The 18,428-nt window shown below is 40.3% G+C and overlaps 1 protein-coding gene across 3 annotated transcripts in view; it reads left to right on the top strand.

Annotated features, from left to right (window-relative positions):
- Nucleotides 1–17,336, top strand: part of AAMDC (adipogenesis associated Mth938 domain containing) — a 33,660-nt gene extending 16,324 nt beyond the window's left edge. For all 3 annotated transcript variants that reach the window (XM_019954644.2, XM_019954646.2, XM_019954645.2), the window contains 2 exons: nucleotides 15,306–15,401; nucleotides 17,162–17,336. In XM_019954644.2, the coding sequence (XP_019810203.2) occupies nucleotides 15,306–15,401; nucleotides 17,162–17,302 (237 nt within the window). In that variant the 3' untranslated portion in view covers nucleotides 17,303–17,336. The remainder of the gene's footprint in view (nucleotides 1–15,305; nucleotides 15,402–17,161) is intronic.
- Nucleotides 17,337–18,428: the final 1,092 nt, after the last annotated feature.

Below are 18,428 nucleotides of genomic sequence, written 5' to 3'. Positions count from 1 at the left end.
TTCTTTGATCATCTTTAAGATCATTACTCTGAACTCTTTCTCAGGTAGGTTGCTTATCTCAATTCTTCTTCTGGGGTTTTATCTTATTCCTTCATCCAAAACATATTCCTCTGTCTCCTCATTTTTTCTACATTGCTATTTGTATTTTTAAGTATGTGGTAGGTTAGTTATGTTTCTCCACCTTGGAAAAAAAAGTGGCCCTGTATAGAATAAATCCTGTGTGTCCCAGAAGTACACTCCATTCTCAAGGGCCAGGGGCCAGCTGGTCCCAAGGTAGTGTCCGGGCTGCATTTACAGACTCAGTTTGCAGGCTGCAGGACTGACTGTAGGTTTTCTTGTTTTGGTGTCTGCCCCCTAGAGAGTTGAGCTGGGTCTTGACCCTCTGTTGTGCAGGGCTTTGTCTAGAAGCATGTCCTGTGGGCTCAGGAAGTCTACAGGCAGCGCCTGTCTGCTGATAGGTGGGGCCGTGTGCCCAGCCAATCTGTTGCTTGACCTCAGACATCCTAGCACTGAAGCCTACAGGCTGTTCTGTGGGACCAGGTTTTGATGTGTGAAGGTATCAACCTCCAGGAGAGCTCATGCAAATGAATGTGCCCTGATGTTTCTGCCACCAGGGTCTTTGTCCCCAGGGCCTCCCTTCCCCCACTCCCCAAGAGACCCTCCAGAACCAGCAGGAAGGTCTGGGCCAGTCTTCTATCAAATTACTGCTTTTGCCCTTGGTCCAGGTATGTGTGAAATTTTGTGTACACCGTTTAAGGGTGAAGTCTCTATTTCTCTCAGTCTTGATGCACTTTTGTGTTCAAGTCCTGTTGGCCTTCAAAACCAAGTCCTCTTCATGGTGCTGGAACCCTGGGCTGGAAGGCCTACATGGGACTCAGAACTCTCACTTTTGTATGTAAAGATGTGTAACATATTTATCCTCCATTTTGTGGGTTGTGTACCTGGGGAGGTATGGAATTCAATTATATTGTGAGTCCACCCCTCCTAGTGGTCTCATTATGGTGTCTTCGTTTTGAACTTCAGGCACTCATTGTTTTGATCCAGACACCTAGTTGTTTATTACCTACCTGGATCTTAGGAATATACTGGACTGGTAAAAGGAATGGGAAGGCTTTGAGATATAGAAGGGACAGAATAAGAGAAGGCTGAGGAATAAGAAGCTATGATGCTTGTGAACCAAATGACTCCACTGAATTGTTTCATAGAGTAAAGCTAGAGGGGTGTAAGAGTAGACAGTGGTATGGTTGACGGTGTCGCAGACCTCAGTTTACATTTATTTAGTAGACAAGGCATAGCCACTTCAGATACTGAAGCAGGAAATTCATGTGACTGACAACGATTTTCCAGACTATGCATTTAAGATATATTGGAGTACCAACTTATAAGTGTGCCACATTGGAGAGATTTTTTTTCCTTCAAAAATGGATTTAACACCATATACTGTATTTTTCCCATATAAGACTACATGAGTTAATATTACTTTTAACCTCATTCTGCATTTAAGGAAGCTTAGTAAGCGCAGAGGTACACAGCTAGAAAAATGTGAAATCAAATGGTAAATTCAGGTCAGATTCTAACTTTCTTTTACTCCATCATGATTCTTATATCATAACTTTAACGTTAAAGACTATAAAACTGTAACAGTACCATTGTTGATGATAGGAAAATGGGGAAAGTTTGCTCTAAGTTTAGTTTTCATCTTGTTAAGTTTCACCTGTCAGCTGAATACATAAGAGGAGGTGTTCTAGAACTAGTTAAAGAGAGAAGAACTAGGGAAGATGAGAGGAAAAGCTGAGGTGTTAACTAGAACTCATCTGCATAGGAGCAAAAGGACATCTAATCAAAGCTATTACACCTCGGAGTTCTCATCTATAAAATGGAGATAGTAATATTACCTACTTCATAGAGCTGATCTAAGAATTAATGTACTGTGCTAGATACGGTATAAAAGTGAAGTGAAGTCGCTCAGTCATGTCCAACTCTTTGCGACCCTGTGGACTGTAGCCCTCCAGGCTCCTCCATCCATGGGATTCTCCAGGCAAGAATACTGGAGTGGGTTGCCACTTCCTTCTCCATAGGTACGGTACAGGCATTCAATAAATGATGCTGTTATTGTTAAGTTAGTAGTAGTGTGGGTGGATATGAAACAGCAAATTTGAAAACTATTAAGGTGAGAGAGTCAGATTGGGAGTTTGGAATTAGCAGATGCAAATTGGTATATATAGAATGGATAAATAACAAGGTCCTACTGTATAGAACAGGGAATTATATTCAGTATTCCGTGATAACCCATAATGGAAAAGAATATGAAAAAGTATGTATATACATATGTATAACTGAATCACATTGCTGTACAGCAGTAATTAAAACAACACTGTAATTCAACTATACTTCAATAAAAATTTTAAAAGGTGAAATTTGCAGGATAAGACAGTTTATTAGATTTAGCGGGCAAAGGAGAAGTCTGGCATGGATAAATGGGTACATGGTTGTACCATTTATTGAGACTGGGTATATCAAGAGGAGAAACAAGTATGTTTGTGTTTGAGACAGAGGCTGGGTAGATAAAAGGAGTAATTCTTTTGGAATATGTTGAGTTTGAACTTACATTAGGGCTCTAGATAGAGATTTCTAGCCAATATTTAGATTTATAGGTCCAGGCACTGTCACATTTTAGCTAGATATCTTAACCAAGTTATATAGCCTGACTGTGTCTCAGTTTAACCATTTCAAAATGGAGAATAATAATGTCTATTTGTTATGGGTTGATGAAAGAGTAATACATGGGTTGGGAAGAATAAATTTTAAAAATGACACCAGTTGCCATCATGCAAATTCATTCTTTCTCCCACTCAGTATTTCTCAGTGTAATTCATGGATCTCTTACATCAGAATCATCTAGAGGTTTGTTTAAAAGGCATGTCCTGATCTCCCTCACTCCTCCCAACTGCTAAATCAGAATGTCTTGAGGATGGGACCTGGAAAAAAATGTATTTCACTTGGTTGCTTTGAATACTAAATATGTTCATCTTTGTAAAACATCTGCCACAGTACCTGTCACATAGGAGACACTTGATTTTTTGTAATTTTTAAAATTTTCTTTTCTTCCTTAGTTACCAGAAAATTATGTGCTTGGCACATAACAGTGCTCTACACTATTAGTTTCTCCCAATAGAACTACAGAAATGATCAAAGTACTTCTAAAAGTCTCAGAAACACTCTGATTTGTACATCAGATGCTGCTTAATAAGGAATCCTTGAGGGATTAAGAGCCTGAGAGTGTTTAGAGGATTTCTTATTACTTTGGACGACTTAAATTGTTTATACCATGAACTGATGGAAGTACTATCTCTAGTTATTTTTGTGCTCTAAATATATGGTAGTCGTGCTGAGCTCTTCTTTTTTTTTTTGGCTGCACCACACGGTTTATAGGATTTTAGGTCCCCGACCAGGATTGAACCTGGGCCCACAGCACCAAAAGCACAGAATCCTAACCTTTGGACCACCAGGGAATTCCTTTGTTCAGCTGTTCTTTTTAATGAACTTAGTGATGAACAATAGTAAGTATTTATTATCATGCCTATGGACCAAGCTGGAGCAGCTCTACCCCAAGCTACAGTTGGCACGTTGGCTGAATGCTCCATCTACCTTGGACCAGGGAGATAGCCAGGACCTGATCTTTCTTCATGGGGCTATCTGAAGCTCACAAACATAATTGCCACTGAGCAAGTATATTTCAAGATTTTGCTTGCCTCAGGTTCACCAATATAAATTTCCATGTCAGTAGAGCATAGAAGTATATATAAGTATATATATATATATATATATATATATATATATACACACACACATATGTATATATAAGAAGGCAAGAGGAATGAATATTTGCTGAACGGTCATCCAAACTATCAGAATGTTTAGTCACATGTTATACATCTGCATATGAGTTGTTCCTCAGGTAACTTAAGCCAAACATATCCAAAGCTGATTTCATTTCCTTTTCGCTACTGCATGCCCCTCCCCCCGAAAAAATCTAGGAACTTTCTTGTGTGTTTTTCCATAATTCCATTAATGGAATTACTGTCTACACAGTCATCTAGAAGAGAAGTATCACATACAATTTTTATGTCTCCAGCTTTCTCCTCCACCACATCCAACGGAGTCCATTTGTTGACTCAGCCTTGGCAAAGTCTTTCAAATCTGTTCCTTCCTAGTGCCCAGTGCTCTCACCTGGGCTGTGGAATCAATCTCCTACCTGGTTCTCCTGCCTCTTATTCTATGTTTTTGAGGTTTGTCTTCTATTATCATTTCTAAAACATGAACTAGTCATGTCACTGCTCTGCTTAGAAAACTTCCAAGGCTTTCCCTAAACCTCAAAACTAAGTAAAAACTCCTCAGGATGTGGTTTAGGGCCATTAAAAAAGTAATAATAATACAGTTCCAATTTTTTTTTTCAATTTCATCCCCTCTATTTCATAAAACACATGTGAAGGCCTACCTATTCCATACCCAATACCCATTCCCTTACAAACCTACCATGATCTTTCATTTCTGTACTTTTCCTAAAACCATTTCCTCTACTTGAAATTAACTACTCCCCTCTGTACCTGTTGAAATCTTATATATCCTTCAATTCCTAGCTTTTGTTTTATCTCCTCTCTGAAGCACTTCCTGTTAATCCTTGTAAAAATGAGCTGCTTAGCCCATTCTCAGTATTTCAGTGTATTTTGTGCCTCTGTTTTAGCACTTAGTGCAGTTCAACTGTATGGTACTGAGTGGGCATTTGCCTGTCTGCCTCATTACGTGGTGAGCTCCCCAAGGGCACGAGCTATGCACTTAGCACAGCGCCTGCAAAGGAGGGGCTCAGTAAACACTGGCTGCATTGAATTTTTCATAATAAATGTTGTTAAAAATCTTTTTTACACTTTGTGACATTCCCTCTGAGGTAGGTTAATGTTGTGATTCCTTTTTTTCATCAGTTTAAAGAGGGTAGGAGCAGATTATATAGTAATTGCAGAATGGAAATATATAAAAAATTGTTGTCTTCAACCAGTGTCCTTGAAATAATAATTACTACTACCTACTCCAAAATCTCTACCAATCATTAAATAACTGCTGTTATTTAATGCAGAGCCTGGTCAAATATAGCTCTTCCAGGGTCACACCACTAGTAATTTTTGGAACCAAGATTTGAACCCTGAGTCTTTATAAAGCCTATACTTTTCTCCTATTACATACTGTCCTCACTCATTTCTATCCTAAAGCAATAACTGTCTTATTGGAGAAGAGTTTTCTATGTGGAAACATACATATATCTTTCATTTATGTTAGGCTGAAAAGGGGCAAGGAGGAAGATATAAAAATTTAAAAGAAAAGCAGGACTTCCCTGGTGGTCTAATGGTTAAGAATTTGCCTGCCTATACGGGGAACATAGATTTGATCCCTGGCCTGGGAAGATCCCACATGCCTCGGGGCAGCTAAGCCCCTTGCCACTACTCCTGAGCCAGCGCACCCGAGAGCCCATGCTCCGCAACAAGAGACGCCTCCGCAGTCAAGAAGCCCAAGCACTGCAGCAACTAGAGAGTAGCCTCCGCTCACGTCACCTCAGGATAGCCACGAGTACAACAATAAAGACCCAGCACAGCCAAAAATAAATAAGTAAAGCCAAACCCAATTAGCAGGCACCAGAAGAGAACCAAAGGAAATGTGGAAACTTTAAGCTATTTTTCTGATTTTTTAAAATTGAAATATAGTTGATTTTTACTGCACCTTTTAATTTTGAATAATATGAAACCTACAGAACAGTTGTATGACTTATGATAAATACCTTTCACAAAATCCTCAAGTTGTTAATACTTTGCCATATTTGTTTTTTCTCTCTCATCAGATACACAAACACACACATTTTCCCCCAATCACTTGAGTGTAAATGGCAGATATTTTAGCATTTCTTTCCTAAAAACATAAACTTTCTCCTGTATAGCCACAATATTATTCTTACAACTAAGGATATCCTTGATATACTAGTATACAGTATATTTTTATTTCCCCCAAAATGTCCTTGTTATAACCATTGCTGATTTTGTGGTTTTCTTTTAATATATAATATGGCAATAGGTATAAAGTGTAACATAATTCTCAAAGTCTTGTCCATTTGACCAGACTAAAGGTTCTTATGCTCAGGACATGGCTACCTAAGGAAACACAGTTGGGCTGAGCTGTCCCTAACCCGTTCTGCTTTTGTGTTTGTTTTGCTTGTGCTTCCATTCGCCTTCTAAACCTGGGTGACATGGAAAGTCTATATTGAATGTCTCCTTCCCCTTTTTCTATTTTGAAATATTTTGAACCTATATAACAATTCGAAGAAAATAATAAACACTTGTATACCATCAGCTTAGATTTACCAGTTTTTAATATTCTGGCACATTTGTTTGTTTTGTCTCTCAGTATCTTTCTTTCTGAATAACTATATTTGCTAAATCATTTGGAACTAAGTACTGACATCATGATACATAACTCTAAATGCTTTGGCTTATATCTAATAAAACAAAGGCATTCTGCCTTACATAATGTTACACTCAAGAAACTCAACATTTATAGAATATAAAATAATATCAACTCTATAATCAAGCTATAACAACTGTTCCAATCAAATATCTTTTATAACTGGCTTTCGTTTCAAACCCAAGATCCAATGAGGGCTCATGTACTGCATTTTGTTGTCATCTTTCTTTAGTCTTCCCTGACTTCCCTGGTGGCTCAGATGGTAAAGCGTCTGCCTACAATGCGGGAGACTCAGGTTCGATCCCTGGGTTGGGAAGATCCTCTGGAGAAGGAAATGGCAACCCACTCCAGTACTCTTGCCTGGAAAATCCCATGGACAGAGGAGCCTGGTAGGCTACAGTCCATGGGGTCGCAAAGAGTCGGACACGACTGAGTGACTTCACTTCTTCTTTAGTCTATCAGTACACAGATTTATTGATTGAAGTATAACTGACCTATAATACTATGCAAGTGCCAAGTACCCAACATAATGATTTCATATTTCTATACATTAAAAAATGATCACCACAATAAGTCTGGTTACTGTCACCTTACAGTTTTTATATTATTGATTATATTCCCCATGCTGCACATTTTATCCCCATGATTCATTTATTTTGTAACTCACCTGTTTCACTCATCTCCCCTACCACCTCCCCTCTGGCAACTACATGTTTATTTTGTGTCTAATTACTGTTTTGTTTTTTTGCTTGCTCATTTGTTTTTTTAGATTGCACATATAAATGAAATCATTTAGTCTTTGTTTTTCTCTGACTTATGTCACTTAGCTTAATACCCTCTAGGTACATCCATGTTGTCACAAATGGTTAAGATTTCATTCTTCTAGTGTTTTCATTTTCTTTGCAAAAATACACAGAAGTGGAACTGCTGGATCGTATAGTACTTCTATTTTTAATATTCTGAGGAACCTCCATATTGTTTTCCATAGTGACTGTACCAATTTACATTCCCAGCAGTGTACAGGGTTCTCTTTTCTCCACATCCTTGCCAACACTTGTTATTTGTTGTCTTTTTGATAAGAGCCATTCTGACAGATCTGAAATGATAATTGCACTTGGAATTCTCTAGGCCAGAATACTGGAGTGGGTAGCCTTTCCCTTCTACAGGGATCTCCCCAACCCAGAGATTGAACCCAGGTCTCCCACATTGCAAGTGGATTCTTTACCAGCTGAGCCACAAGGAAAGCCCAAGCATACCTGAATGGGTAGCCTATCCCTTCTCCAGCAGATCTTCCCGACCCAGGAATAAAACCGGGGTGGTGGGGCAGGGAGGGGCATTGAATCCAGGTCTCCCACATCGCAGGTGGATTCTTTACCAGCTGAGCCACAGAGAGCCCAACAGACACATGAAAAGATACTAATAGCTTTCCTCCAAGAGAAAACAATTAAAATTTCCATAACATCATGTTATGGAAAGCCTCCTAAAGAAGAGGAACAAAGTCAGACACTCACTGAAGGAGGAGAGCCTTAGTGGTTTGCCCAAGGAGACTGGAAGAAGCAGAGGGGGAGCCGGTGGCAGAGAGAGGATGGCTCAGTGACAGGCTGACGCTGCCCTCACAGGCCTCTGCACAAGGCTGTGAGTAATCACACGCCAAGGCCTGGAGCCACAGGCTGCTGCAGTTATCTTTCACGTCACCCTGTACGTTTCACCCTGAGCCTGCAGTAAAGCACACAGCAGCCAAATTGGGTTCCACTGATCCTGCAACCCTGATGGGCTCCTGCTGTCCCTAGTCTCTGAATCTCCAAAGGATGATTCAGATTCGGTTTTGCACTCTTTTATGACCTTTCACTTCACTGAGCAGTGGGCTTGTTTCATTATACTAGCATGGTCAGCTCTGACAGCCTAGGAATCACGGTGCTCCTCAGAGTAGAGGCTGTTCTTTGTTAAATGAAGGAATCATTCAGTATTTCAGAGAAATTCATCTACTTGCAAGTGAAGCTCTCCAACTCTGAATTATAATTGTTAAATATTTACCTTGGTCATTGTCCCAGAACAAACATTTTAAGTTCTTTGTATTGTAACTGTTCAGCTTGGGGTGGTTCTAGGATTGATCACAGAGCTGTGGAACTAGAAAGAGCATCTAATCCAATTGTTTTACAATTATTTTACAAGTATCACGGGCTTGCTCAGTAGCTCAGTTGGTAAAGAATCTGCCTGCAATGCAGGAGACCAGGTTCGATCCCTGGGTCGGGAAGATCCCCTGAAGGAAATGGCAACCTGCTCCAGTAACTCTTGCCTGGAAAATTCCATGGACAGAGAAGCCTGGCAGGCTACTGTCCATGGGATTGCAAAGAGTCGGACACAACTGTGGGGCTAACTTTCACTTTTATTGTAATCAAGTGAAAAAAATCCCCATTTTTGTTTTGCCTTTTAAAAATATATAAACCTAAATTACTTCAGAAATAAAGACTCTAATCCCTGGTCTATTCTGATCTTTGTGGAGAACAGGGAAAGCTGGAGGCAGAGACACTGCTCAGAGTCCCCTGGGCACTAGCTCTGCATCTTCGCCCGCTGTGAGGAAGTAGCCTTGCTGCTCATCAGTTTGGATCACTCTTTGACATGCAGCTGTTCTAATTTACAACACTGATACTGCCTTAGGTCTTAATGTTAATTCCTTAGGAAGATGTTGATGAAGTCAGTCAAAATATAAAAAGGTATTAGTGTGAGAGCCTGGCTATGTTATCTGCTCTGGAACACGCACTGGCTGAGTGAAGCATGTCAGCAGTAGTTGCTCACCCCACAGGGACTCAAGAGACACAGAGAGTGCCGGCAAAGATGTGCTGCATCTGCTCCTGCTTTGTGTAGCCACCCGGCTTATGCTAAACGTAGTTTCCTTGGCTAAATAAATCGGGAAGCAGTGAGAACGTCTGTGTGCCTATATATGTTCTTTTCCTGCTCATCTATAACCTACCTATATTGAAAAACAACAACAAAACCTACTTGGAAGTAATTTCTGACTTACAGAAAGTTACAGGAATATTAGAAAGAATTCTTGGACTCTTCCAGTGGTCCAATGCTTAAGATTCCATGCTTCCACTCCAGGGGGAACAAGTTCAATCCCAGGTCCCCCAGTCAGGGAAGTTCCACATGGTACGGACAGAAAAAAAAAAAAAAAAAAATTATCATTTTACCCAGATCCAAATGTTAAAGGTTTATCGTATTTTTTATAGATATAAACCTTTATTTTTAATCTGATATCCAGTTATGGAATCAGATGATGGTGGTGGTTGAATCGCTAAGTGTGTCCAGCTCTTGGAACCCCATGGACTATAGCCGGCCAGGCTCCTCTGTCCATAGGATTTCTCAGGCAAGAATACTGGAGTGGGTTGCCATTTCCTTCTCCAAGAGTTTATCATATTTTATCATTCTTCTCCAGTAGACACTTTTTTCTGAACTGTTGTAGATATTCTGTTTAGGAGTAAATACACACAGGTATTTAACTAAATTAGAAGGGAACTGTCCTTAGGTAAAGGACATCTAAGAAAAACAAGGACTTTCTCACAACACAGTGATGAAAATCAGGAAATTAACATTGATACAGTACTATTATCTAATATATAGGCCTTATTAATATTTTGCCAGTTTACCTAATACACGTGTTACATTTGTCATACTAATAGAATCATACAGTATATAGTCTTTCGGGACTTGCATTTCTCACTCAGCATAGTATATTTTGGGTGCTGTGTCGCTCAGTCATGTCTGACTCTTTGCGGCTCCATGGACTATAGCCCAACAGGCTCCTCTGTCTATGGGGATTCTCCAGACAAGAATACTGGAGTGGGTTGCCATGCCCTCCAGGGGATCTTCCCAACCCAGGGATCGAACCCAGGTCTCCTGCATTGCAGGCAGATTCTTTACCAGCTGAGCCACCAGGGACGCCTATAGGTCTGGATCCTTTGTTCCTTTTCTATCATTCAGTAGTATTCCATTCTTGGATTATAACACAGTCTGTTCGTGAACATTTGGGTTGTTTCCAGTTTGGGACTACTACGAATAAAGCTTTTATAGATGACTGTAGTTAACAGTACCATATATGTGAAAGTTAAGACTAAATTCTAAGAATTCTCATCACAGAAGAAAAAATTATATTTTCTTTTTTTGTCTCTATATGAGATGATGGATGTTAACTAAACTTATTATGGTAATTATGTCGTTATATAAGTCAAATCATATGCTGTACACCTTGACTTATACAGTAATATTTATCAGCTATATCTCAATAAAACTAGAAAAAATCTAGAGTAGGATATCTTGCTTCTAATTAGGAGTTAACAATGCCCCCCACCCATAAAAAGCTGCTGTGAAAGTTCATGTACAAGTTTTTGTGTAAATGTTAGCTGTCATTTCTCTAGGATAAATACCCAGGTATATGATTGCTGAATCATGTAAGCACATATTTAAGAAGATGCCAGACTGTTTTCCTGCTAGAACATGAAGAAAGTCAGATGCAGTCAGACTGGTGAGAGAGCTGAGAACTTACAGATGGACCATGTTAAGGAGTTTGGCAATTCTAAGAGCAAGGAGAAGACACTGAATGCTATTGAGCAGAGGAGACATTTGAACGGTTTTGTATTTTGCAAAGATTCCTCTAGCTACAGTTTGCCCTACAATTCCTCTAAGGGAAATTTGAAGAATGGATAATTGGAAAGGGCCAAAGTGGTTTTATGGACACCAGTTAGAAAGTTACTGCAATAGGCTAAATAAGAAGTAATGGCAGCTTAGACCAGGGTAGTGGCAGTAGAGATGGAGAGGAATGGACAGGTCCAGGAGATAATAAGGGGACTTTCCTGGTCCACTGGCTAAGAATCCACCTTCCAATTGCCGAGGGCACGGGTTCAGTCCCTGCTCAGGGAATTAAGATCCTACAGGCTGTGCAGTATTGCCAAAAAGAAAACTAAAAAAATGAGATAATAAGGAAGTAAATTCTTCTGTCCACTCTTTTAGGGAAAATGTTTAATATTTCAACATTATACTTAATGTTTGGCTGTAGGTTTTTCTTAAATGTCCTTTACCGAAGGCCAGTTCCCTTCTGGTTATTTTTAAAGAACTATTTTATTCATTTGACTGCCAGGTCTTAGTTGTGGCACATGGGATCTAGTTCCCTGACCACGGATGGAACCCAGGCCCCGTGTTGGGAGTGCAGAGTCTTAGCCACTGGACCACGAGGGTAGTCCCTGTAAGGTTGTGCCTCGTAACCCCTCACCTGTTTCACTCATCTCCCCCACAGCCTCCCCTCGGGCAACTCTGTGTTTATCCTCTATTTCTGTTTTGTTTGTTGATGTTTTTTAGATTACACATATAAGTAAAATAATATAGTATTGGTCTCTGACTTATTTCACTTAAGATACCATCTAGGTCCATCCATATTGTCATACATGACATTATTTCATTTTATGGATAATATTCCATTGTATATACGTGTACCACATCTTCCTTTTTAAATTAATTATTGTGGGAGTATAGTTGCTTTGGGCTTCCCTGGTGGCTCAGTGGTAAAGAATCAACCTGCCAATGCAAGAGACATGGGTTCAGTCCCTGGGTTGGGAAGAACCCCTGGAAAAGGAAATGGTAACCCACTCCAGTATCTTGCCTGGGAAAGTCCTTAGAGGAGTCTGGTAGGTTACAGTCCATGGGATTGCAAACAGTCAGACACAACTTGGTGACTAAACAACAAAAACATAGCTGCTTTACAATGTTAAGTTTCTTACTGTACAGCAAAGTGAATCAGTCACACATAAATACAAATCCACTCTTTTTTAGATTTCCTTCCCCATTAGGTCACCACAGAGCGCTGAGTAGAGTTCCTTGTGCTACACAGTAGGTTCTCATTAGTTATCTGATCTATACATAGTAGTGTATATATGTCAGTCCCAATCTCTCATTTCATCCTACTGATCCTTCCCCCACAACATGTGGTCATTAGGATTAGTTCTTTCAAGTTTCAACAAAGTTGCTCCTTAGTTTATAGTATTCTAATACAGTGCCTTAAACTGGAAGGTTAACTTGTTTCTGTTCAAGTCCCAATTCTAGTACTTAAGTGATTTGTGTCATCTTGTATATATTTTGTGATCTTTAGTTTATCTATAAAACAAGGAGAATAGATGTTTTTGTGCTATTATGCAGAGCACATAGAATAATTTCTATAGGTGTTTTATGAAAACTGCAACTATACACATGTAAGATATTATTTCAAGATTTAATTTAAAAAATACTTATTTAACTGACAAACAACTAATCTCAAAAATATACAAGCAACTCATACAGCTCAATTCCAGAAAAATAAATGACCCAATCAAAAAATGGGCCAAAGAACTAAATAGACATTTCTCCAAAGTAGACATACAGATGGCTAACAAACACATTAAAAGATGCTCAACATCACTCATTATCAGAGAAATGCAAATCAAAACCACTATGAGGTACCATTTCATGCCAGTCAGAATTGCTGCGATCCAAAAGTCTACAAGCAATAAATGCTGGGGAGGATGTGGAGAAAAGGGAACCCTCTTACACTGGTGAGAATGCAAACTAGTACAGCCACTATGGAGAACAGTGTGGAGATTCCTTAAAAAACTGGAAATAGAACTGCCTTGCTGCTGCTGCTAAGTTGCTTCAGTTGTGTCCGACTCTGTGCAACCCCGTAGATGGCAGCCCACCAGGCTCCCCCGTCCCTGGGATTCTCCAGGCAAGAACACTGGAGTGGGTTGCCATTTCCTTCTCCAATGCATGAAAGTGAAAAGTGAAAGTGAAGTCGCTCAGTCGTGTCCGACTCTTATCAACCCCATGGACTGCAGCCCACCAGGCTCCTCCATCCATGGGATTTTCCAGGCAAGAGTACTGAGAACTGCCTTATGACCCAGCAATCCCACTGCTGGGCATACACACTAAGGAAACCAGAATTGAAAGAGACACGTGTACCCCAATGTTCATCGCAGCACTGTTTATAATAGCGAGGACATGGAAGCAACCTAGATGTCCATCAGCAGATGAATGGATAAGAAAGCTGTGGTACATATACACAATGGAGTATTACTCAGCCATTAAAAAGAATACATTTGAATCAGTTCTAGTGAGGTAGATGAAACTGGAGCCTATTATACAGAGTGAAGTAAGCCTGAAAGAAAAATACCAGTACAGTATACTAACGCCTATATATGGAATTTAGAAAGATGGTAACAATAACCCTGTATATGAGACAGCAAAAGAGACACTGATATATAGAACAGTCTTTTTGACTCTGTGGGAGAGGGAAAGGGTGGGATGATTTGGGAGAATGGCATTGAAACATGTATAATATCATATATGAAACGAGTCGCCAGTCCAGGTTTGATGCACGATACTGGAAACTTGGGGCTGGTGCACTGGGACGACCCAAAGGGACAGTACGGGGAGGGAGGAGAGTTCAGGATGGGGAACACGTGTATACCTGTGGCGGATTCATGTTGATATATGGCCAAACCAATACAATAAAAAAAAAACTTATTTGTTCTTATACCTTTATAAATTTCAATCCTATCACCTCTAAAGCTTTCTAGAATGAAAAACTCTTCTGTCTTTGGCAAGTTTTTTGTCCTCTTGGTGTTTTAGCAGCTCTTTTCTAAACCACCTCTAACTTATGATTAGAATGTACCCGTTCCACAGCCACTGCATCAAGGCATATTCCAACTCATGCTTCAAGATGCAGTTAGAACAGCAAGTCTTTCATGACAGTTTTCCACTCATATGTATTCACTCCCCAGTACTGGGCTGGTATTTACCAAACTAACTCCTGTATCCCCCTGGCTGACTTGGAAGCAGTTCAGAAGCCACCATCCTCTAATGTTAATCTTCATTAAAAACCTTACCTTAAATACCTCTGGGAGAATCTGGGAAGACTCTACAGAACGACAGGTAAGGGGTAGGTTTTAGAGCATCAGTCAAAGTTTTCCTGGATTTAAGTAGGAAACCAGCTCAGCACAAGGAAACAGAATGGAGCTTTCCAACTTTTGGCATGGTGTGTGCACATGCTTTTTTCTCCCACTTCCTCTCTTTCCACTCACCTGTCACTTACACTCCAGTCATAAGGAACTACTTGTAGTTCACTAGGTTGCTCTTTCCCCTGAGCCTTTAAGTTCATGTTGTTCCCTGTGTTTGGTATGCCTTGTTCCCGATTTCCTTTAACCTGGCTAATTCCTGTTTATCCATTAAGTGAAAGTTGCTCAGTCATGTCTGACTCTTTGCCACCCCGTGGACTATACAGTCCATGCAGTTTTCCAGGCCAGAATACTGGAGTGGGTAGCCTTTCCCTTGTCCAGGGGATTTTCCCAACCCAGGGGTCTCCTGCATTGCAGGTGGATTCTTTACCAGCTGAGTCCCAAGAGAAGCCCAAGAATACTGGAGTGGGTAGTCTATCCCTTCCCCAGCAGATCTTCCCGAGCCAGGAATTGAACCAGGGTCTCCTGCATTGCAGGTGTATTCTTTGCCAACTGAGCTATCAGGAAAGCCCATCTCAACTTAAATGTCACCTCCTCTGGGGTGTCTCCCCTGACCCCCTGGCCTGACTCTCTCAAGTCTGAATTAGGTGCCCTTTCTCTATGTTCTCACAATACCCTGTTATTCCCAGGGCCCAAGTGACACTGTGCATAGAGTAAACCTCAGTAAACATTTCTTCAGTGAATGAATGAAATTCACAAGAATGCTGACTGCAAAGAAAGATTTGAAAAGCTGGCAGCTGATGAACATTCTCTTTCCATGTCCAGCATTCTCCTGGTGTGCAGCCTGCAGATGTGGAGGAAGTTGTGGAGAAGGGTGTTCAGATCCTTGTGATTGGCCGAGGGATGAGTGAGGCCTTAAAGGTTGGTATTGGTGAGCACAGCATTCCTGAGGACTTTCAGTAATCTCTCGGGTCTTTACCATAGAGATACGTCCATGTATCACGCACCCCCATTCTGCTGAGCCAGTGGATGGCCTAGGATGAAGTAGTGGCTGAGCCTACTCTTCCCCATCAGGGTTGGTCTCTCCAGTCTCTACGTAACCAAAGGCTGGTGTTGTTTCAACCATATTCCAGAAATTCCTCAATCTTGGAAATATCTTAAGTTCTATAGCTATCAATATTTGGCTCTTCAGAGTTTTATGGTATCTTCCATTTTTACAGTACTTAAAATTTTTCTTTTCTTGGTCACATTCAAGTTTTTTTTCCCTTTTCAGAAAAAAAAATGTTTGTTTTTATTGTACTTATAGAAATAATACATGCTTGTTGTGAAAAAGTCAACACAGAAACGTAGTATTAAAAAGGTGAAAGACTCCCCCTTCCCAGTCACATGTGATGTATATGTAACTGCTCCAATTCTCTTTCTACACGTCTAGTAATATATACTCACTTATGCATACTGACATCCATGCTTTTACATAAACAGGATCACACTATACATATTGTCCTGCAACTTTTTATTCATTTGTTATTGCATTATGGACAGCCTTTCACGTAAGTTTATAGAGATCTACTTCATTCTGTCCCTTATAAACATGTCCTAAAATCCAGTTCCTTACTGATGAAGGTGCCTTTATATTTTTTAGTTTAATCTAGTTTTTTTCCCCTCCATTAAAATGACTCCTATCCATAAGGCTACTGTTAATATAAAACTGTTCAAATATATGAAAAAGTAATATAGGACATTTTAAAAACATTTCGCTGAGAGTTCCTTCTAACAGAGTTGAATTAAAATTTATTTAAAAATAATATTCAGGACAAGTCAGAGTTGAGAAAATATCCAATAATAGCTGCCACTATTGAAAATCTTTTATATAAATTCATTTACAAATATTTATTCAGCACCTTCTATGGGTCAGACACTGTTCAAGGTACTGGGGACAACAAGGTAAAAAAGGTTCATGGCCCTCGTGAATAATAAATATGTAGACAATTTCAGATCATAATAAATGCTGTGAAGAAAATGGTGACTTCTGAGGGCTGTTCTAAATGAGGTGATCAAGAAAGGCCTGAGAACACATTTGAGCTGCAGTATATGTACATTCGTAAGACTTCATCCTCACACCAACCTTGTGGTTTTAAGTATTATCATCCCCATTTTATAGAGGAGGAAATTGCAATTGACAGGCTTTCAGACGGTCTCTTGGTTATTGCACGGCAAAGTTAGAAGTTAGACTCCGGTTGGATTGACTCAAACATTTAACATTTACATGCTAGACATTTTACATACTTTAGCTGAATTTGTTCTCATACTAACCCTGTGAGTTAGGTGGTATTACCTCTATTTACACACATGGCAAAAGAGGCTCAGAGTATTTAATTCACTTACCCAGTCATACTGCTAGGAAGGACTTAAATTCAAGACTGGCTCCAAAATCCACGCTCTTTCCAGTTTCCATTTCACCTGAGCTGTGTGCACATATTTTATGATATTTCTGTCAACCTCTTAGAAGACTCTCTGACTCCTTGGGGCTCACTGCCAAATTTTGGACTGGTGACATGCTGGGTGATTGGGGAGTGACAGTTGTCAGTGTCCAATTCTGTAGAATATATTTGCCTCATAGCAGGAAAGGAAAGCCTGGGGGCCTTTCACCCTGATTTACTCATCTTTTTCCTTCTTTCCAGGTACCCCCATCAACCGTAGAGTACCTCAAGAAAAAAGGCATTGATGTGCGGGTCCTCCAGACAGAGCAGGCAGTGAAAGAGTATAATGCCTTGGCTACCCAAGGCATCAGGGTGGGAGGGGTCTTCCATTCCACCTGCTGATGGAGCCTTAAGAGAATAAATCACTGAACAATGATGCCTGCGACTGTCACTCTCGCCACTCTCCACTCCAGCCTACCTAGCACTTTAGAACAGCTGCCTGCACCAGGTCCTGGGCTAGGCTCTGCGATGCGCGGATGACTCAGGCAAGGCTCCTGTCCTAAGGGGTGGGGAGGCGGGGATAGAGGAGACAGATGTTTACCAAAGTTTAATACTGTGGTAAATGTTAGACCAGAAGTAAATGAAAATAAAGCCAAAAATGAAGAAAGCCTTCTGATTTGAAGTTTGAAAGCCAAAGTTTCAGTACATTAAAATCATATTGTAATTGATACTTTGAAATGTTTAGTCATCAACCAATTTTATTAAGTACTTTGTATACCAGACAATGCTACAGGTTCCAAAGACAGCAGTAAGTCTTGTGCTCATCAAGTTTCTAGTGTGCCAAATAAATAAGCGAGCAAATACATATTGTGAATAGAATATGTTTTAAGAAAAATAAAGCAAGATAAGAAAAGAGTGATAGGGGCTACTTCAGATATGTGGAAAGGGAAAATTTCTTTGTGCAATAACATGAGCAGAGCCCTGAAGCAACACTTCAGTAACAGTAAAAGGAGCTATGCCTTGATACTTAGGTTCTAGACAGGCTGTTCCACTAACTAAACCTGAGTCTTGCCAGTTCTCTCGGCCTCAGATTCCCTCACTATAAAATGATAGAGCTGGACTACATGCCTTCTAATGGCCCCTACTGGCATGGATAGCCATGGTTCTATTAAATACCAAGTGACCTTTTTGAAACCTTGCTGCTGCTAAGTCGCTTCAGTCTTGTCTGACTCCTAGTGACCCCATAGACAGCAGCCCACTGGGCTCCCCCATCCCTGGGATTCTCCAGGCAAGAACACTGGAGTGGGTTGCCATTTCCTTCTCCAATGCATGAAAGTGAAAAGTGAAAGTGAAGTCGCTCAGTCGTGTCCGACTCTTAGCGACCCCATGAACTGTAGCCTACCAGGCTCCTCCGTCCATGGGATTTTCCAGGCAAGAGTACTGGAGTGGGGTGCCATTACCTTCTCCTTTTGAAACCTTATGATAGACTAATAGAATTATTAACAGTTATCAGCATTGCCTTATTTTT

The sequence above is a fragment of the Bos indicus genome, chromosome 29 (genome assembly GCF_029378745.1).
Source record: "Bos indicus isolate NIAB-ARS_2022 breed Sahiwal x Tharparkar chromosome 29, NIAB-ARS_B.indTharparkar_mat_pri_1.0, whole genome shotgun sequence".
Lineage (NCBI taxonomy): Eukaryota > Metazoa > Chordata > Mammalia > Artiodactyla > Bovidae > Bos > Bos indicus.
Note: the sequence above shows the minus strand (reverse complement) of the source record. Positions and strands in the feature narration are given on the sequence as shown.